General features: G+C 44.2%; 3 protein-coding genes across 3 annotated transcripts; 1 reads left to right on the forward strand and 2 right to left on the reverse strand.

The window, feature by feature from the left end:
• Positions 1–1,993: 1,993 nt before the first annotated feature.
• On the forward strand, positions 1,994–8,804 carry PKNH_0603300 (uncharacterized protein; the record flags this gene model as incomplete). Its single annotated transcript, XM_002261669.1, has 2 exons — positions 1,994–8,272; positions 8,619–8,804. The coding sequence occupies 2 exons, from the start codon at positions 1,994–1,996 to the stop codon at positions 8,802–8,804; spliced, it is 6,465 nt and encodes a 2,154-aa protein (XP_002261705.1).
• Positions 8,805–9,524: 720 nt separating this feature from the next.
• On the reverse strand, positions 9,525–13,853 carry PKNH_0603400 (conserved Plasmodium protein, unknown function; the record flags this gene model as incomplete). Its single annotated transcript, XM_002261670.1, has 1 exon — positions 9,525–13,853. The coding sequence occupies one exon, from the start codon at positions 13,851–13,853 to the stop codon at positions 9,525–9,527; it is 4,329 nt and encodes a 1,442-aa protein (XP_002261706.1).
• A 2,490-nt stretch (positions 13,854–16,343) lies between these two features.
• Positions 16,344–21,206, reverse strand: PKNH_0603500 (zinc finger protein, putative; the record flags this gene model as incomplete). The annotated part of the gene is made up of 4 exons (XM_002261671.2): positions 16,344–20,446; positions 20,579–20,671; positions 20,894–21,036; positions 21,193–21,206. The coding sequence occupies 4 exons, from the start codon at positions 21,204–21,206 to the stop codon at positions 16,344–16,346; spliced, it is 4,353 nt and encodes a 1,450-aa protein (XP_002261707.2).
• Positions 21,207–22,809: the final 1,603 nt, after the last annotated feature.

A 22,809-nucleotide genomic window follows, 5' to 3' on the forward strand; every position in this document is an offset into this window, starting at 1 on the left:
AAACCATGAGTGTAGAGAACAACGGTGCTTTCGAAATTGTCAAATCGGAATGTTGCACATGTATTTTCTGGGGGCAGAGACTTAAACGGTTTGGTGTCCCGAGTTGGCGTAACCCTTCTTCTTCAGCTACCTCGATTGGGTACCCCCTCGTGAGAACACCAAAAAATTTATGCGCGTGTGAAAAATACATGCATCCTATGTGAAGGCATACTTTTTCCGTTACTCCCCCCTCTGAGATGATAAGGGTTCTCTCTGCGCACTTTCTACAGGTGCAACGCATGAGTGTTTGGCTGATAACCTGTTTTCTGCACAAGGTATATCAATGCACAACTCCTGGGGCTGGAGAAAAAAAAAAAAAAAAAAAATATATATATATATATATATATAATTAACACCTGTGTTCGGGTGACATATACAATATAAAAATATCTCTGTGTCACGTCCCGCAATGTAACACCTTCTCCCCGTTTCATATAACTGCTACCAGGATGGCGCTGTGACAGAGTGATACTCTCAACGAGGGATTCGTTTTTTTTTTTTTTTTTTTTTTTTTTTTTTTTGCCTGAACAGGTAATAATATTTTTCCTTTTTTTTTTCTGAACGGGTCATATTTTTTTTTTTTTTTTTTTTTTCCCAACTTTTGTCAGGTCATAAAATTATTATTTTATTTTATAATAATTATATATATATATATATATTTTTTTTTTTCCTTTTCGTTATGTATATAATTATTGCGTTTTATACTTACATATGGGTAGTATATGTTTTTTCCCTTGATGTACTGGAAATTCTTTTTGATGGAATTTGATTTTTTTTTTTTTTTTTTTTCTTTTTCTTGTGAAGTTCTGTTCGTTTGCTAGTTTATCGCTTTTGGTTTGTGTCACAGAACGTGTACATATTGCAGGTGCACGAGCGTGTGACTTGGTAGCAAAGAAGCTATGCCAGTCGTGTGAGTGTATGGGGATATGCATACGCGTATGTACGGGTTACCAAGCGGATCGCCCTACACAGCGTCAAGCGAAGCGTCCCATGTACCAACCAAATGTCGTGGTGACGAGTCGTGGCAGGCTAAAGTCGTGCGCACTGCAGTGACAGGACTGAGCGAGAGCAGGCGTCGCTGAAGAAAAGCATGCCTCTCCGCACATACGTTTCTAAGAACGTACGTTTCTACTCATGTATGCTCGGCGTGTGCGAACATGTTGACGCCCCTGCCCCTCCTCAGAACCACCACCTACCTCTTGTATGATTATTCCTTTGCGCAGCCACAGCTGCACCCCCAAAATGCACGTGCAGAACAAAAATGTGAGTACATGTTTTGTTCACATCGCCTTGCATAACCAACTGCCCTTTTAACAAGCGGCAATTTGTCAGTTGTCAATTGGCAAAGTTGTCAATTGGCACTTCATTTTCTACATTTGGGATATTCTGCACTTTTCCCTGCGCACCTCTGCCACCACGAATATCCATCAGTGCACAAAATTAACACACCCAAGGAAGAAGCAATATCTCAGGTTATCCAAAATATTATCTCCCCTAATTTGACCCCATCGGTTCTTCACGCTGAAACGTGCGAATTTTTTTTAGACCCTCTCTGAAGGAAGGTGGAATATTTCGCACGTTTCAGCGTGGTGAAATAAACGTAAAGGAACAACAGGGGGGGGTGGTGGAAGCCCACACTGGGAGCGCCTGCTCACATGTCAAGTTTGATCTTGGTGTCCCTTTAACATTTGGGACTTGTATAGATATAGAGAAAAAGTACCCCTGCACGTAGGTACCCTTGATCGTTCGTTACAGGGCCGTCTTCGTTACAGGGCCGTCTGTCGGGAAGATTACAGCTTGGTGCGAGTGTATGATTAGTCAGGAAAGAGGCCACGCATAAGAGGACGAAGCGGACAACTGGACAGTCAACTGGACAGTCAACTCGACAGTCAACCCGACAACCAACCCGACAGTCAACCCGACAACCAACCCGACAAACGTACAATATATCAAGATGAACGAGCTGCTGATAAGATCCAAGAGCGGCATCAAGCTGTACACCTTCACCCGAAACGAAAAGAACGAGTATACCGGCAAAGTGACCTTCGAGTACGACGGGTGCATACACGATGCCATATGGTCGTGTGATGGAAACTCCTTCCTCATCCTGCACTCCGTGGAAGGCTTGCTTCTCATAACGAATTATACCGACAGACAAAACATAAGAGTAAATAAAATAACCTGCCAAAGCAGATATAAGGAACTCTTCACCGATGAAAATGTAAAGCTAATAAAGCATGTACAGTGGTCACCAGCAAATAAATTTGTTGTTTTCTTCTTTCCCTTTGAGGAGAAAAATTTCGTCTCTATAGGGAATCTACTTCTATTTAGTGTGCAACATACCAAAGTGTTGTGCTCCTTCAAAATTCGAAAAAAAATATGCAGCAATTGGCCTATTATCCACTTCACCCCCGAGGACAGATATTTTTTTCTGGAGAAAAAATCCAACCTCTATGTGTATGATACTCTGCAGTTGATTCAGACGAACGGGGCGGTGCTCCACAATCTGGTAAATACAGATATCCCGATAAATTATCTCTTCACATGGCATCACCCTAATGTCATAGCTATGTATGTGTCACCCTATGTTGGAGAGAACGACGCAAGGTTCTTCATCGTCCATACGAAGCATAATTTCTTAGGTGATGTATATGTGTATAAGATAGATGGATTGTCTTCCTCTCTGAACGATGTGGAAGGCGTCCATTTTGGGAAGGAAAAGAACCCTCCCATGGCGGGTCATCCAAAGAAGGAGGAAATATCACCCATTTCAACAGTAGGTGATAACACGACGGAAAGAAACGAATGGGAAAACGATCATTTCAGAAAAAACGTCTCTTTGGATCTCCTCATCCAAAAACGTTTTGATAACCTAGACAACCTGAACTGCATGTGGTCAGTGAGTGGCAAACACGTTATCCTCATGGTCTATACAAACGACACGACAAACAAATCTTATGGCTACGTAAGCAATTGCTACTACTTCTCCCTCAGTGCAACACATATGGGCATGCGAAAAATTAACGAAAACGTAGCACAGGATGTCAAGTGGAACCAAACAAGCGATCATTTTCTTCTAATTGAAGGAAAATCTGATAATGCCATTTTTCTGTACGATCATAATTTAAATGTGAAGTTGAAAATATCGTCGCAGTATAAAAACACCATTAAGTGGTGCCCCTTTGGAAATATGATTGCGCTTGGGGGGTTTGGTAATCTAGCAGGGGATATTTGCTTCTACTTTAAAGAGAAAGACGATTCGGTTATTCTAATAAAACAATACAGGGAACCATGTACAGTGCTCTGTGACTGGTCTGCAGATGGTACCCTCTTCATGACAGCATCTACCTACCCCAGAATGAAGGTTGAAAATACCTTTAAGATATATACGTACGAGGGGAATCTTGTTAATAGTTACAACTTTAATGAGCTCTATGACGTGCAGTGGAAGAGGGCCCCGCCTGGAATGCTCACAGAACCACCCAAACCGCAAGCCAACCTCAAGGACAACAAGCGCAGTGTGTATAAGATTAAGTATATGAACGTGGATAACGCGTTGGGTAGTGGCTCAGCAGGTGTTGTGGGCGGTGGAAGCGGGATCGGTTCTCTGAGCGGTTCTCTAAGCGGACTAGTTACCCCTCCCGGGGGCGTCGCCATCAGCGGAAGCGCCTCTGACGCAATGGACGAAGGGATCTCAAAAAAAAACAAGGGAGCGGGTGAAGCAGGTGAGAAGGACAGGGCTAAAATGGGCAAGGCTGTTGTGCCTCCCCCTTCGCCTTCTCCCAACAGTGCGCAAGGAGTGCCCGCGACAATCGGCAGGAAGAAGAAGGCGGAGAAGGGGGGGGGTAATGCTTACGACTGGGATGTCGACTGGAGAAACAAAACCGTCTCGGCAGCGGCAAGTTTGCCGATACCCCCCACGGGCGTTGCGGGGGGCATCGCCCTGAACGGTGTTAACAATTTTGGCAACGCCAGCAACATTGGCAGCGTGGCGAGTTTTGGTAATGTGAGCGTGGGAAAATATCCCGAGGAAAAGCAAGACCAGGGAGGATACCTGTACATGGAAAAGAAGTACGGCGATGCGTACACCGTCAATGGTAGCGGTGATGACATTCTGAGGAGAGACAAGGTTGCGGGTGGCATGGGGGATGGACGTAAGGAAGACTACCCCACGCAAGGCATTCCCTCCGCAGATAGCGCCAACGGTACAGATGTCAGAACGACAGATGATAAAAAGAAATCGAAGAAAAAAAAAAAAGAAAAGGAGAAAATAATTCAGAAGATTCAGAGCGATGCGCACCAAAGTAGCGATGCCACTAAACAGGTCGCGGTCAACAGTTGGCTTGCTCCTCACCCAAGTCACAATGTTCAGGATGCGACTAGCCTACTTTACTACATGAACAGAAGTAACATTGAGGTGGGCATTCCTCCGGGTGGATTTGTCACAAGCAACTATGGTCCTAACGGTGGTCCCCCAGGAAATTGGAACGAGCCGGAAAGGAATATCAACAAAGGAGAAATAATGGGGATCGCAAAGTTCGAAATGAAGAAAAGTGATCCACAGGAAAAGCAGGCGCGGGATGTTAGCCCGACCGGTGAGAAGGACCCAGAGCAGGATAAGAAGAAAAAAAAGGAAAAGACAAATAAAAAAAAGAAAAACGAAACCTCCGCTGGAGGCAATGATAATGCCAACATTGGAGAAGATAAGATGGCTACACCAACGCAGACCATGATGGCTCCTTCCTCAGATACTTCCAAGAGCGCACCCCAAAGCAGCAACAAAATCACAAGCTTCTTGTCTAGAATAATGAAGTACAAGGCTGACGCGACAAGCGGTAGGCAGGATCGGGGGTCAGAGGTGGCCGCATCCCCAAACGGTAACAACACGAATGAACGTAATGAAACCGCTCCGTGCAATGTAGCAGTGACGGCAACCGGCACGAATGCACAAAATTTTATTAAAAAATATGACACCTCACGTAACAGTAATGGTCTCCCCATGGTGGATCATGAGGATGAAGGAAGTAACACCCAAACGGAGGTGAACAAGGACACACACCCTGGAAAAATGTGTGGTCTCCCAAAAAATGGCGAGACCTCGTCTTTCCCATTTCAACACGCCCATTTTAATACCCTTCCGAAGGAAGTACCCATGCAGAGTGATAACTCAGCCCTGTTTAATCATCTATCGGGAGTGAAGCAAACGATTCATGGAGGTAGTCAACACCCTGAACGAACAGACGGATCATCACCAAATGACAACATATTAAATGGAGGAATGTATTCAAGTGCATTCCAACAACAGAGTTACAGTGATATTACGAAAGGAAGTATGAACCGGAGCGGTCATCTATACATGTCCAAGAATGAAGGAAAATCCTTTTACTCTTCTGCATTTCCCGATGGAGAAAGCAGCGATGGACCTATTAACCATGCTTCCTCTAACCAAGTGAACGCCAGTAATGATGAGAATGAACAAACGAAAAGTAACCTTCGTGGTGATTCCCCGGAGAGTAAAAAGTCGAATGAAGATTTACTAACTTTGTTTAAAAGGGTGTTACCTCACGCCACCGTTAATATTCTTCCAAAGCATCAACACGCCAGTAATGGTAATGGTAGTAGTAGTAGTATTGGTCGTGGTGCTGACCCCATGTTGAATGCCTCCATTGGGCATACCCTCACGAGTGCACAGAATGTGAACTCCTCCGTGTCAGCTCCACAAAGGAACATAATGGAAGAAATACCAAAGGATCATCAAAACGGAATGAGCTTCAAGAGAGAATATGTAGACCTGAGAATAATGGCCCCCTCGAATGAACATATGGGAGGGGAGGAAGGAAATGATGCCAACTATGGGCGTGGAAACACTAGCAGTGGTGGTTTTTACACCCAAGGTGGAAAAGAAATTCACAGGAAAGATGTAACCGCAGCCATGATCATGAGAATGAATCAGAAGGAAGAGCACGACCAACAACAACATCAAGACGGGCTGCAAGAACAACTGGAACAACACAGTGATAACAACAGGGTGATGAGGATGACGATGGTACCACCCAATGCAAGAGAAAACTCCATTCCAGCAAATGTAAAGTCGCATCTATCCAACTTAGACCTATGTGAACTGCTAAAGTGTTACCACTCTCTTAATGTACAGCTCATTCAGTTAAAGTTGTATTGGATTATTTTTAAAATACAAGCATATGATTCGTCTAGAAGTGGAGGAATGAACAGCACGGAAATGATAGCGAAGGAGAAAAAAATTATTGCCAAAGTGAAGGAAATGAAAAATCTGCTGGATTATGCTAACGATTTGGTTAAGGAGACATTTCAGAAAAACAGAAAAAAATACGAAAGTCTCATCCAACAGTTTACGGTTATTTTGAAACAGTACGATAACCTGTACCAACAGAAGAAGGAGAAAATTATGCGTGATCACGCGGATAAGGAACCCATTGTGCACTTCATTTGTAACATCGAAAGGATTGTGCACAGGTACGTCACAACGAATGGGGAGGAGCAGCGACCTGTGTCTTCTTCTCCTTCCCTCAGGGGTTCCCATCAGCACCCTGGCATGGTCAGTGGCAGAGGGGAGGAAGTACAAGCGTCCACAGTGCCCCTCAGTAATGCAGGGGAATACACAACTGGCTTAACGGGAGGCTTAACGGGTGGCTTAACGGGCGGCTTAACGGGCGGCTTCACGAGTGGCTTTAGCAGAGATTATGTGGGAGCATACCCAGCCAGTTACTCCAACATTAGGAAGACCATACCCCCCATGGAATTTCAACACAAGCTACTCATGCAAAAGATGAGTGAACAGAGCAGACAAACTGAAGGAAAGTACGACGAACAGAATATGAAGCAGAACAAAATAAATCTCCCTGAATTCCAAAGAAATTATGTTACAAGAACAGTTGGTATGCATAAAGATGAGCAGGCCAAAGTTTTCCTCCACCGGAGTAGCGGGAACAATGATTCTGGAACGGTTTCTTCAGTTGAAGTAACCTATTCGGAAGAGCAAGCAGATAACAAGAAGAAGCCAGTTGGAAAAGGAGAAACATATGAGTCCATCGGCAGGGGGGGCATATACTGTAGGGAAGCACAAAGTGTGGAAATGGTCTCCCGCGATGGGCGTGCCCACACAGATCACAGCGGTAATGGCAGTGACGCATGCCCGTCCCCCCTCCTCAACAGGATCAACAAATCTCTACTGAACAAGGCAGGGAATGAGGACGCCGCGCAGGACCTCGATAGCGTCAAGGGCATGTCAGGCGTAGCAGGCAAGTACAACCTGCTCGAGCTTCTGAGAAGGAAAAAGCAAATGGAGATACAGGCTGGTGTGCAGAACAATCTGCAGAACAATCTGCAGAGCAGCCTACTCAGTAGCCTCCGCACCGCCGCTCAACGAAGGGAAGAACACATGGACGCCAACTCTATGATGCGTAAAGTCAACCAGGGTGCCCAGGGGGGGAAGTACGCCACCCAAGATGAGGACATAACTCAAAGGATAAAGAACATGATGCAAGCGGGTGCCAAGGAGGATCATCAGTCGCAACAAGGGCAACATCAGCAGATGGTCTCTCCCTCGCCGGACCACATAAATTACTATTACCAAAATGCCCAAGCAGACAAAAACAATTTCACTAGCCAAGGAAAACACCAGTCGAATTCGTTAAACCACAGTGATGGCGTAAAAGCTCCAGTCGATATGATAATCACCCCGATGAGCGAGACGATGAAACAGGACACACATGCAAACAAACAACATCAACAATACTCTTCCCCCAAAGAGTACATGCACTTTAGCGACTACAACTCTTTTGTGAAGAGCACCAACATGTACCCTAGCAGGGTTATGATCAGCTCGAAGGAGGACATCTCCCAGAAGGAAAGTGAACAGACCAACGGGAGAGCAACAATTGGCGGATCAGGTGGTGGCCCAGTGGATGGCACCTTGAATGACCAAAGGACATCGGCAAGTGGGGAGATGCGCCCTAACGCATCGCATCCTCCACATGTCTACCTTCCCTCGCAACAGGCACAACCCTCACAGCCATCACAAATGGTATGTAAAATTCCCAATATATACAAAACCAGTAGCACCAGTAAAAGTATGAACAGTTCAGGTGAAAAGAAAAACGCAACGCAGAACCTTTTCGAGATGGAGGAAGCCAAACGTCCGGATGCCTTGCGAGATAAGTGTTGGCAGTACGTGGACCCCAAAGGAGTGGTGCAGGTACTGCGAAGAGAGGTTCAACAACCCATGAGTGTGCCGCGCGAACATGAGTGCCTTAACGTGTCTGCACACGTAACTACAGAGGCGACCACCACGGACAGGGGCATATATTTACATACCCTGTCCTTTCACACATATGAACACCAACATGCGCACACACATGGACACCAACATGCGCACACACATGAACACCAACATGCGCACACACATGAACACCAACATGCGCACACACATGAACACCAACATGCGCACACACATGAACACCAACATGCGCACACACATGGACACATATATCGTATGTAATGCACATCATATCTAACACATATGTTACACACATTACCCACAGGGCCCCTTCTTCCTTGACGAGATGAGGATTTGGAGCGAAATGGGATACTTCGAGCCCATGCTACCCGTCCGCTGTTGTGATTCCGACCGCTTTGTCGCCCTCAACAAACTTTTTCCCCCTCCACATAAACCCTTCACCATTATTCCCAAGCCACAGCCTATATTGCAATGGGACGAGGAGTTATGAATTCACATCAACCAGGAGGGGAAGGAATAATTGCTTCTTCTCTTCTTCTCCTCATGAGGATGCCTATTTTCCGAAGCCACACGAGGATTTTTAGCTTCCCCATTTTTTAATATAATTGTTAATTGGTCATTTTTTTTTTACGAAAAATGGGACTAGCTTTTTTTTTTTTTTTTTTTTTTTTTTTTTTTTTTGCCTGAACAGGTCATTTTTTTTTTTTTTTTTTTTTTTTTTTTACTTCCCCTTCCGAATGCTCTGGTCCGAAATGAGAGTACCCCCGAAAATGAACAGGGATACATGCACATGTGTTCTAATAAGTACCGTGTCGTTGTTTTAACTTTGAATGTGACTGTGTGTCGTCTGTGTATATCGGTTTTCAGAATAGAATTCGTTTCCCCATGGGTGCTATATGCAACCTGGTTAAATTGCTTACATGGGCACGCTGTTACCTCAATGTGGAGTCGCTATCTGCCCGTAACTTCTCTCCACCACTACCGGTTCGATGAACACTTCGGTATCAACAATTGAAGTCGCGTGTTGGACACAGTGAAAACAGTTTTTTTTTTTTTTTTTTTATGCCTGGCCCATCTCACTAAAAAAGAGACCCATCGCGAAGCAGAGAAAAATAAAAATGGGCGAACGTGCAAAACAAATAATACAGAAAAAAAGGGCTTATACATCCCAAACATGTGAATAGAAATAAAGACTGTACTTCCTCTGTTCTCACCGTGCATTAAACAGCTTCACGATAGAAAAGGCGACTCGGTCTATATCGTCCCCATTGGCATCCATGTTACTTCCCATCTGTCCCAAGTAGTTCTTGCAGAAGTTCTTGTCCTGACATATGAACTGAGCGAATTTAAAGAACTCAATATTATATTTCAGTTTATAATTGAATACCTCTTTCTTTTCCTTCTTCCTGAGATCCTCAAGATAGGCCTTCATTAACCTCTTCTTCTGGGATGTACTAATTGGTTCCTCTGAATTCGGATACACATCGTTACTCCTGATCCGTTGTATGTTGCAGTAGAATGATTCGTTAAAGCGTTGCATTTCCATCTTGTCCCCATCGTTCTTGTTCTCTGGTCCTAGCGTGTCCATTTTCTTCACTCTAACAGGTACGTTTCTAGTCAGTCCGCTTGTCGGGGAGTACTTCCTCTGGGTCTTCCTCGACAAAGGTATCCTTTCCAGAGTTGATACACTTCTAACGGAGCAGTCCTCCACGTGGAGACTGTCCACACCGGGCGCCATCTCACGAGGGATGCTTCTCTCCACGCTATTATCTGGGGGAAGCCTATTGGGGGGGTCACTGTTGCATGCACTTCCTTTGACGGTACCTCTATTGAGGGTACTTCTACTGCGAGTAGATCCCCCTACATCTGGTACCCCTATATGTCCAGACAATTTGTCGTACACCCATCTTTCACCATCCCCACTCTTCTTCTGTTTCATCTCCCCATGTGTGTGTCTCTCTCCTCTTTCATATTCTTTAAGTCGATTCTTCTCTTCATTTGGTATGTTTGGTGTGCTATATTCAGCCTGCGCCAGACCCGCCGATGGTTCTAACTTCCTTGACTCTTCCTCTTCCCCCATGTTTCTCTTTTCCTTTTGCATAGCCTCCATCTTCATTCTCAGAACCTTTTTCAATATGGCACCATTCGACGCGGCACGCCTTCTGTTTTTTCCCTCCTCTGTGTCAAATCCATGGTTTCTTTCTGCGGGCCTCTCTCCTCCAACCCTTCCTACATGGAGAACCTTCGCGTTGTTCCCCTCGACGGGAATGTTGAACGTGTCCCCTTCGCTGATCTTCCAGAAGAGTGTCTTGGGTTTTCCCTCTCCCGTGCTTTCATTGACGACAACACTTCCTATGCTAACCCCATCCCGTTCGGCGGAAGCAGACAACCTTTCTTTATACACCCACGTGTTGTATGTCTCGCTTAAATGGTCCACATCACGAGGAGCTACCCCTGGAGTGAATGTCTCCTCCCTAACACAGCTCCTTTCATTTAGAGCAACCCTGACCGGATGGTTTCTACAATCACTCATCCCTTTTTTGTTGCTCAATCTATCGTTCCTCTTCATTCCACACGTGGGAATGTTCCTTTGCAACCCTCCCTCTTGGATACCTCTCTGTAATGAGAAACCTTCTCCCCCATCCAAAATAACTTCCTCCCTTTTATCACTTCCCTCTTCCTCCAAATTACATCCATATGTGGGACCACTCGAACCGATGACGAAGGAGGCTTCATCCGGTTGTTCGTCTTCCTTATCTTTCTCCCTCACTGAGTGGTATCTAAAATTAGTACCATGTCCATGTCCGTTATCTTCAATTCGGCGAACCCCCACTCCTCTGTGTTTTATCTCTATGTACCTTTCTCCACTCTCCATTTTTTTTTCCTCCCCCTCCTGATCAGCCATATATGAGTACTTCCCAGAATCTCCATGAATTGTCTGTCTGCAGCGGAATCTCCCTCTCTCACTATTTGCGCTTCCACCATGAATAAGCATATCCTCTTGGGGCATATTACTCACTTCACATTCGTTTCGACGATACAACGAATCATCTCTCCTCAAACAGTTTTTCGATGTGTATTCCTTCTGCTTGTATAGCTTGTATGTCTCTCCCTTCTGTATACACCCCATGTCGTAGTCCCTTTTTTTTTTTTTTAAAATGAATTCCTCTTCATTGTTTCGGATAGGGAATGAGCATATGTAGCATTTGGTTCGTTCCTCACAGGACTGATGATCACTTGGAGTTAAGTGGGGGGAAATTCCACCGGGGTTCTCCCTTTCTCCCTTCAGGGGTACCTTTCCACGGGGATTATCTCCCGGACGGCTGCAATGGCCACCACTCTCACCGCTGAACGCACTGCTAAACTCACCCCTAAATTTGCCGTTGCATTTTTCCCACTGAACTGATGGCGATGTCTGCACTCCTTGTCCACTAGACCAAGACAAAATAGGGAATCGGTTCTCCCCCTCCTTCCTCTCATCATAGCGCCCATCCAACATGTTTACTACACACGGCATGATACTCTTTACCTCACATTTGCTCCTCCCCTGCACACGCGTGGTACTTTTATCCATACAGAAGGGTCTCCTCTCATTTGGGTAATGGGATTCCCCACCAATGTCCCGTCTGTCCCACACGGTATGCCTTTCCCCCGTAGGATATGATCCGTCATTCTCGTCTCTTTCCATATGTGTAGTCAGGTCTCTCCTAACCTGGCCCCTCAAACATTTCAATGGGTTCCCTCTGGAGGGAGATAAATGGTTGTTCTGGTATGAAAATGAACTCGATGGACACGAACTAAGTTCATACTTTGTCTTTCCGAGATCATCTCTCCTTTTTCCTCGTCCTCCTTCCACTTCATTCGAGATCCTCATCACATGGTAACCCACTCTATCCCCATGACTGCCTCTTCGATGTGTTATCCTTTTCCCTTCTCCCCTCTTATGATCCAACCGATAGGTTGGGCTTCCATACAGTTTGGGCGGGTTGAAATGCGCCTCATACTCCTCCAACGGATACCCCCCCGATGGGTACTTCTCCAATTGACTCCCCCCCACGTTGCACGTTACAGTGGAGTGGTTTTCCAGAGAAAAGGCACTCCCCAAAAAATTCGCACTGTCCCTTGTCACCTGAACCCTGTCTTGGACTTTCCTTTCCTTCTTCGTTCTAGAATTCTTGGTGTAGTAATTACAGACGAATATATTTCTCTGCGTCGTGAACAGTTCGATACTCTCCCCTGTGGAAGAAACTTCTTGGTTCGTGCTCGCAGCAGAAGCTACAGAAGAATGCACCTGTACGACGCCCCAATCATTACCCTCCTTTGAAGAAGGAGAGTTACCATCTGTGAATGTCGAGATGTCCCTAACTGGTAGATTCCTATCCTCATTTGATACGTCGGAATTGCACATGGTCCTCTCCTCTGTACAGAAAAATTTCTTCTCCTCATCTTCAAATTTTTTAATTTTTTTTTTTATTTTTTTCTTTATTTGCATTAACTTGATAAATGTGCTATTGTATCTTCCACTTCCTATGTCTGCTTCGACTGATTCTCTCGATTGCCTTACTCTCCCGTCCTCCATCATGCTTACATCCTTTTCCCTCGTTCCGACGTTTGCTCCTATTATCTCTGTTTCCTTCTGTATCTCTCCCTTTCGACTCACTCCACTAGCAACATCTTCACCCTTCACATGAAATAAACGATTGTACAGTCCTTCTTCTTCTTCCCCCCTCGTGTGTTCCTCATGACCCACCCCATCAACGTCGGGCAAGGCGACATCCAATTCCTTCTCTTCACCAACCACATCTCCAATGACTCCCTCCTGTACCTCCTCGCTTGCCCCTACCCCCGGAATCATCATGACCGCTCTGCCTTCTTCTGAAAACTCTCCCCTAGGTATTTTACCTCGGTCGCCATGAATAACATACAGGTTGTTAATCCTGCAGTTGATGAAATGTCTGAACAGGTCGTTTAGGTTATCTCTTATTTCTTTGGAGACTCCATCAAAATTTCCACCCTCCCCAGGGGGTTCCTCGTCCAGTTGCGTGGGTTCCTCCTCCATTGCGTGGTTACCTTCACTCGTATCGGGAACTACCTCCTTTCCTACACCCCCCTCTGTTTTCCTATCACCGAAGCCACTGCTCCGACTCTCTGGTATAACACGCCTTGATGAGTTTGCTTTACATTGTAGCTTCTCCTTCAAAGGACGACTAGGCATTAGCTTGTTTTCCTTTCTCCCTCTTACCTGAGGAACCCTTGAACTCCTCAACCTTCCGTTCAATTTACCTTCCAAACTATTTCCACTATATACGTTGCCATGTTCATTTCTTCCTGTTGTTGCCTTCTTTACTCCTCCCGCTTTTGCTACCTCATTCTTTCCTTTGTCTGTCCTGTTCGTTCCTTCCACTGTGTTGTTGGTACTCTTCTTCGCATTCTCATCTATGAACCCATTGGCCTTTTTATAGCGTGTCTTCAATAACCTATTTTTGTGTTTCTCCAGTGATTCCTCCAACCGTTGTTTCAGCCTCTCCAGGTTGCTCATTCTGTCACCACACAGGTGAGCCCACGTTTGAGGGGAAGGCTCCTCTCACACTGCGACCCTTGGTAAAGTAAAAGAATTACGTTCCCCCCCAAAAAAGGTGCACCCTTCATGCATACCCATGCGATACTGTTCCTCAGGAACTAATCCAGATGGAAAAAAGCAACAACAACAAAAAAAAAAAAAAAAAATGCACGTGATCGTCCTCTACCGTACATGTGTCTAATGGTAGACTTGTCGGTATGCCCGTAGCACGCATGTGTGTGTGTCTGTCTGTCTGTTAGGACACCACTTGCTGCGACTTCTGCACCAGACACGGCGAACGTGCCAGAAATTGACAACTCAGACGCGAACAATTCGAACAAAAAAAATACAACGCGTCCAGACACGCTCAATCAGAACAAATACAATTAACGAGAAGCAACAAAAAAAAAAAAAAAAAAAAAAAAAAAAAAAAAAAAAATTACTTCACTTCTCCTCTTAAAGCAAGGTGTTGCTTTGTTTCATCTTTTCTTCGCAATCACTCTAGTGGAGTCCACTGCAGTGCGCTCATTTTATAGCACTGTTCACGTTATCGTTGACTTGAACGGCAACTTGAATTTCCCACCCCACCAGTTTACACCTAGGAGCGCGTTATAGTGGACAGCCCCGCGCTAACAGCAAACTGCCGTTTCATATTGCAACAAGTGCAAAAAAAAAAAAAAAAAAAAAAAAAAAAAAAAAGGACGCAGAAGGGGAAAAAAAAAAAAAAAAAAAAAAAAAAAAAGTGTAATAAAGACGCATGCAGTGAGAATACAAAGGAAAAAAAAAAAAAAAAAAAAAAAAAAAAAAAACGAACAAATGAACAAGCGGTGAAATGCCACTCCATTTGCAAAACGTACCCATCGACACGTGGGAAGGAAATAAAAGCGACAATTTTTTAAGTGAGGGATTAGTTCTCGTATTCCTTTTTTTTTCCTTTCCCTTTTCTCATCCTATCCAAGGTAAGACTTCCACAACTGCATGCGAATACAAACGGCGTTCCCCCCCTCCATGTAGCAGTAGGTCCATCCATTCAGCGCTATCACCACCCCACACGCAACGATCATTTGATGTATTTCCCCAGAGGGATACCTCTCTTTTCGTGTCCTTCCACTCTGCACCATTCTGCATTGGAGCAGGATATCCATTCAATGTCCACCCAGTCCCATTTTTCCGAAAGCTGCGTGTTATAGTGTCTCCATCCTAAGTGAAGCTACCCCCTCCAGAGTATCTACAGAGGAGTAGTTCCAACAACACATAAGCATGATGAAACAATTAGTTATCCTCCCACTGAGAGCGTTCAACCATCCATCACCCGATTGTTCTGTTCTTAAAAAATGGAAAAAAAAAAGTGCGTCCATTTCGCCTGACTTGGCTTCCACTGAACAGGAACTTGTCTCCCACACGCAGGAGAGAAAAAAAAAAAAAAAAAACTAATCATACAAATTAACTACACAAATATCTGAACAGATGAACGAAGGGAGAATCACTTCTCTGGTTCACGCATGGGTATGTTTCCCAAATGACTGTCTCTCTCGTCACTCAGTGTACATACACCTCTGGTGATGGCACACTTGTCGTTTCACAGTTGCTGTAATACACTTAACATGGTGTGGCTGACATCCACCCCTCCCCCCCTTCAAATATGGAAACGGTCAGATGATCATCCTGTGCCTCCCAAAGAGTGGGAATTATCAGCAAATTTACGCATGTACAAATGAAAGGGAGAACAAAAAAAAAAAAAAAAAAAAAAAAAAAAAAAAAAAAAAAACGAAAAGGTAAAGGTAAAAGTGGATCTACCTCCTTCCGTAACTTAAGAACGTGAAATATCGACTTAACATCAAAGGAATGGGTCCCCCTGATCTTTTTTCAAAAATAAATTGTTAATCGTTTTCCTTCCCCTCCAAAGGGATCTACGTCCATTTGTGTGTTCAGAGTTTCTCTTCACCTGTCCAATCCGGAAAGGCAAAAACCAAGTTGTTCCTTTGAATACCGCATGAGGTAAACCCTATCGCAAGGTAGAGGTTCAATGGGGAGCCACGAATTGCTGTCTATGCTAGGTTGGAAACATATGCAATGAAGGCAGAGACAAATTGAAAAAATAAAATAAAAAATAAAATAAAACAATAAAACAATAAAACAATAAAACAGTAAAACAATAGAAAAATAAAAAAATAAAACAATAAAAAAATAAAACAATAAAAAAATAAGGAACGAGAATACGTTACATGTCCCCTTTCATGTAACTCCACAATGGTCATGCAAAAATGCTTTCACCCTCAATAACCGTGAAGAATCTTTCTACATTTCTTCACAACGACCACATAATAGCAGTCCTTCTGACCAATTCATCCACCACATATGTTCTCCTGAGGAGAACCTTAATGCGAAGGGGAAGGACCACAAATGGATCAATGAGCCATTTAAAAAGGTACTAATACAGTACACTTTGGATGGTTCTGCCGAAGCGCATTACCCACCTTGGCTAAAGAATTGAAGATCCATGTCCTTTGACAGGTCCACGCAGAACGATCCATCCTCAAATGCGGCACCGTTCACATCGTCGTACGCAGAGTTTTTCTCCTTTCCGCTCAGTACACAATCTCCACTATCCTCACCATCCCCTTGATGATTCAAATAAGGCCTTCCGTTTCCCCCCACGTGGAAATCGTAAAAAAAGGAACTGTCCAGGCGATCATACGCGAGGGAGCTACTTTCCTCTAAGAAACTTCGCACTATGTCATCTTCTATTCCGTTCTCGAAACCATAGTTGAGGAAGGCTGTTGTCAATGCGTGGTCTACGTCACCTACGTGATTGGCGTGACTTCTTCCCCTGTCGGATCTGTTCTCCTTGTCCGCGTGATTTCCCAGAAAGCTCATTTCGCCTTTGCTTCGGGTTCCCACTAGATCATTGGAGCACCCACCTGCTGAAACATCGTCCATGTTTAACCTCACATGGTCCCACTTTTCATCATCCCACTTGGGATTACCCCACGACAGATCATCTATCATGTTCGCACCCCCCCCTTCACAAGGATGATGCCTCGAGAAAATGTTCCTCTCTGTTAAATCACCATAGAAATCACTCTTCTGAAAATGTCTCTCCCCTTTTTTCGCCTTCATGTTCTTGCCTACCTGGACAGAACCCTCATCGGTGCTCACAAGTCTTTCTTCCTTATCGTCCCACTTGTAGTTACCCATAAATATGTTGTTACTTCCAATTTCTTCATATCCATTTGAAATATCATCCAAATTGGAGCGATAAAGCTCTTCCTCTTTGTTCTTCAATCCAGATTCTGCTCCATTGTAGACCATGCTTCTCCTTGGGATGATCCTCTTCGACCAACAACCCATATCCTTCTCATTCCATAGGGCATTTTCAATTCCTCCCGTCGTATCTAAATTTATCAGGTAGGATTCTTCATCATCCAGGGGGAGGAGGGGGCTGTCTCCAGAACTCTCCATCCCCATGGGGCAACTTTCACTTAAAGAAGAAGACAGACCTAACCACCTATACAACATATGCTGCTCATTTTGTATCAGCTTGTCTTCCTCCGAAAGGATAACATAATCGTGACGTCCACCGAGGTACTTATTCACCACTGGAGAGTTAGTTCCTTCCTGCCGATGGAGAGTTTTATTATTTTTTCCCCTCCCTGTGGTCATTCCTACTTTTCCTTCCTCTCTCAAATTGCTTCTATGCTCCATCGCGGTGAAACTACTCACGGTGTGCTTCTCACCTCGGCGTTCGTCGATGGAACCACCGCTAAGATCATACTTCGCGGCGTCTACACCCCTTTCACCACTACAAAATACTTGTTCCTGAATTACTGTATTCAACCCACCTACATGCAAATTCCCACCATCGCCACTTCTTCCGCATGGTCCACCTGCCTCAACACCCCCCTCCTCAGTTAGGTTACCACTTCGAACTTCGTTCCTTCCGCTTTTCCCGGAGTTCTTCTCCCTAACGGAATCTACCCTCAAATTCATGCGGTAGAGGCTACTGTTCCTGCTGTTGTTTCTACCGTTTTTGCCTCCTGAGTAAAGAGGGCCACCCCCTCTCTCTTGCCCCCCGCACACCCCTTCAACTGACTCACCGGAATCAAGTACCCCTTTCTGTTTCGTAACACTTACAGCATTCGCCAGGTCCTTCCTCTCGGCGAGATCGATACTGATACTGCGCTTCTCCGTTCGATCTAGCAAAACTTCATCTTGGGAAACACACCTGTGCGATGCGCTCTTCACGCCACAGTTATTAGGCAACCTCTTCAAGTGGGGGCGATTTTGCTTAAAGAGGGAAAATAACTTATATGGCATGAAGTTCGAATAGTTCTTCACGCTAGTGTAATCCCCAAGTCCATTTGGACTGTCCATGCATCTCCCACCACGCTCGTCACTGACGCCCCTCTCCAACTTTCCATCTTCCGTCTCCAGCCTATCCAACATCGAACATCCCCTCCACTTCTGTACATCGTGAAAATATTTTAGCATCTCCTTCTCATGGGCCCCATCATGGGCTTTCCCTTCATAACTCCCCAAAGATGCTCTTTCCATCGAACTGTCTATTACCCCTGCACTTTGTCGACAAGTCGATCCAATCCCGCTCTCCTCAGCCTTCCCGAAAAATACCTCATCAACGTTCTGCGCGCACATATCCACTGTACTGCTACTTCCGTACTGACTGTTACTTTCGCCTTGCATACCACTACCGTATCGAGTCAATCCCTCCGCCGACCCTTGCTTCGACGCACCATTTGGGTTCTCATCGCTGTGGTTCTCACAATTTTGATCATTACTACTATTCGAATTTCCATTTTCCAACTTACACAAACAAGTATCCAACCCCTTCAGTGAGTGGCCACCCGTTCCAATGCTCCTTCTTTCTGTCTTCACTGCTAACTTGTGCTGGACTCTCCTGTTCCCTTGTACATACGGGTCGACCGCACACGCAGGCATTCTACCGCTCAGATCCTTCGCAAAAGAACACATAGAGGTGTCATTCTTAGCCTCCCTCACCTTCTGTCCATCCCCATTATCACCTTCTTCGTTTCCCCTCCTCATCACTGTGGCTTCATCCGAGAATTCTCCCCTTACACTAGAAGGAAAAGTATCCCTAACGCCCAATGTTCTATTTTGGTTACCCATTAGGTTCGAGACATATTCGCTTGTCTGTTCGAACCGAACAACTGAACCCTCCATAAAAGCACATCTTTCATCCCTACTTATGTCCAAAGCCGACTCGTAATATCTTTCCACATGTGATTTCACCTCATGCTTATTTTTCTCATTTCCTTTATTCATTTCATTCGAAAGGTTCGCCTCCACCCCACAATAGGGGATCTTCCTGTCGTATGGGATATTTCCACTCGGATCGTTATTCATCCTTCTCTGGTGCAACTCCGTGGGGTAAGTACCGACGCCACAGTCTCCTCCGTCCACTTTCCCCCTCCTTCCGTTACCGTTCCTCCTCCTTCCTACATCGCAATTCCCGAAAAGCATTTCCATGCCATACGCTTCCCCCCCCAACCACTGACCCTCCCCAACCCTGAATCCCTCTGAATTATGTATCAATCCATTTCCCCTATCAGCATCGCCCTGCATTTTATTTTTCTCCTCCTTCAATTTGCTACTTTCGATGCACATTACCTTCTTACCCGAGGCTCGCACTCCGATAATTCCTTCCCCATGTGGAAAATTTGCCCCACGGATACTCTTCCCACCTTGTTTGTTGCGTAATCCTACCGTAGATCCCTCACTCATGCCTTCCTCGTTTCTTGGCAGACAACAGTTAACCGAAACCTCACCATTGGTAGGGATTCTGTAATCTACCAACCCATTGGTGTTTCCATTCTCCATCGCTCCTTCCACATTAGAACACATGATGGAGCGCATATTTATGGGGGGCGTGAAATTCTGTCTCATGCTTTCAGTGGAAGCATTCCCATCATGCTCTTGTCTATTGTGATAAGAATTCATTCTTTTAAATTTTCCTTCTAATAGATAATCCTGCTTATCATCCGAACTAACTAATTGCTTATCATAAGGACAGACTCCCCCTTGGATGGTCTTCATATTCATGTTTATTGCACATAATTTTGTATACTTTCCATTTCTGCCATTTAGAATATCCTCGTTCTTTTTTTCTCCCTTTCGACAGCTCAAATTTGAAAGGTTATTGTTCATGAAGGAACTGCATGAGGAGTTCTTTACCAGATTTGCTCTGTTCATACCTTTGGATGTGTTGGTTCTTCTGTTGGTGGTCCTTGTGCTTTCCCGCGTGTGTTGGTTGGAGCCACTTGATGAATTGGAAGTGCCATCGCTGAAGTTTATGCTTACTTTCCACTCCCCCCGCTTCTCTTGGCGGGCTACGTGTAGCATTTCTCCGCTGCGGAAGCCGCCTCCCCTGTTAAGTGTAGATGATTCCCCCGGGCTCACCGAATCCATGCAACTGTTCAGGTGAGAAAACTCCATTTCATCCTCGTCCATGTTCTCCTCATAGAACTGCACCAGCTTCGTGTTTATGTCATTTATGGAGTGCGCAAATCTGCACTGGTTCCCCTTAATGCATCTACCTGTATAGGAAGAACAGTTCAAAAAATATATATATATATATGTCGACTTTCAGATCGGATAAGCTACACTGCTTTTTCCCCTTGCACACAGAACAAACTACAAGGACAGAGTAAACTCGTTCCTCGACGAACCTTCTCTGTGAAGCTGGCAGATTGCTGGCTTCCCGACCTCCCTCAGCTCGTTCACTGAATGGGCATAAATGCAATTGTGATCAGTGCATTTTCCTAAAAGCAGGGAGATGGAAATAAATGAATAGATGGATGTATTAACACAGCTGTACGACTTTCAAAAGAGACCCCCCCCTCCCCAAAAAAAAAAAAAAAAAAAAAAAAAAAAAAAAAAAAAAAAAACAGAAGACGTACCAAACATTCAACGGGACACTTTTCTTATGTGTGCCGACCAAAAAAAAAAAAATAATAAATAAGGAACGGAAGAAGGAGGAATACCTAATATGTAACTTTTACATAACTTCGTTTTCCTCATGTCGGGCTTTATCCTCAGTTCGCTGATGTCATGCGCAAAGGTACAGTTTTCCCCTCGATCACACTTATTTATCAGTGCATATTTGCACATCTGAATTTTGTAAATCCTAACAGGTGAAGAAAGGAAAGTAGAATAAGAGGGTGATGTGCACATGTGCTCTACATGGCACCGTTACATTACTGAGAACGGTCTCCGTGGGGCATAGCACATCAGTAGTTCCATATCGTTCTTTTTTTTCTTCATTTTCCTCCGTTCATCTTACTTGAATCGATGCATTTTGTCTCTACCGCTTAGGTGTGTAAGTCAAGGTTTGGAAGAAGAAAGTTTGGCAAATGGGCCCGTCGAATGGCCGCAGGGGGAAGGCAACCTTAGCAAGGGCGCTGCTAAACAGTGTGTGAGTACCTTGTGCATAAGAACATGCACAATGAATAAAAGAGGAAAAAAAAAAAAAAATAGCCAGGAAAAGGAGAGAAATAAAAAGAGACGCAAACACAGCGCGTTGTGCTCAAATCGTCATGCAAAGAACGTAGGATGAAACGTTTGCACTGTTCACTTGAGAAAGAAGCTCTTGTTTGGCGAAGGACATACACACACATACGTATATATATGTATATGTGTACCTGTGAAATCACGCTAAACTGGTTCACACTTTTAAAACGAAATCATGCACACGATATAATGATACAGAAATACACGTATTTCCACGCTTTCGTGCGTGTACGTACTTCACTCTGCGCAATCGCTTTGTATAGGTGCCTCCCCATTCGCAGGCAACTTTTCTACGAAAATTTCTGCTAATACAATTTTTCGAATTTTTTTTTTTTTTTTTTTTTTTTTTTTTCTTATGAACCGTTCATACGCTTTTTTACTTTTTTACTTTTTTACTTTTTTACCTGTACGTACAGGTATTTTTCCTTCTTTTTTTTTTTTTTTTTTTTCGGCTTATTTGGTGTGCTTTACACAGAACACCTTTTGTATTACACCTAATCGTTGCAATAAAAAGGCCGTTGTAAAGATGTTACTGTGGAAAATTGTGTACTCATGTGTGCAGGTATGTAGAAGCTCCGGTCATAATAATAGAAAATTCCACGTGAAAGCACTGTAATCAGATAAATGCATGGAGGGCACCACAATGGTAGGTCGCCGTTTTCGATTCCCCACTCATGGGGAGGGGGAGAACGAACAGCAGAGTAGGTACCGAGATACTATATTTTCGCACTCAATTTAACTTTAAAAATGTAAAAAAATTAAAATAAAAATGTAATTATCGTCTCAGTGCACCTTGGAAACGATGTGCACTTTTGTGTTTACCCTCGATGGGTGCGTAAAAAATTGGGGTGCTCTCTTCCCTATGGCACCGTAGCTACGTAATTCTTCTTACACATGGCGTTTCTTCATAAAATGAAAAAGCACTAATTTATCTAAAGAGACAAAATGTACATATAAACACATTTTACTTTGAGCCTACATATAGAAGGCTTCCATTCTCACATTTTTCTACTCCTCCACGGGATGCATGCAATCTCTGTGAATCTCACTTATGCATATGTGGAAAAGGGTATTAATAAAATTGGGGTCACAAAGAAACAGGGCCATACGCACCTATACACAGGTTAAAGAAATTAAATGATTCGCATGTGTTAAACTTGCAAAAAAATAAATAAATAAAATAAATAAATAAACCCGTTAATAAAATGCGCAGTGTTAATAATGGGAGTATTGTTTAGCCAACACAATATGCATGCGATATTACACAGGGGGGAGTCAAGGGAAAAGAAAGAAATGCACAAGGAAATATGTAACGTAGATTAAATCAAAAAAGAAAAAAAAAAATGTGCATTAATTCAGAGGCGTATTAAAAAGTTTATTAAACTGGGGG

Source organism: Plasmodium knowlesi, assembly GCF_000006355.2.
Source record: "Plasmodium knowlesi strain H genome assembly, chromosome: 6".
NCBI classification, from domain to species: Eukaryota; Apicomplexa; class Aconoidasida; order Haemosporida; family Plasmodiidae; genus Plasmodium; species Plasmodium knowlesi.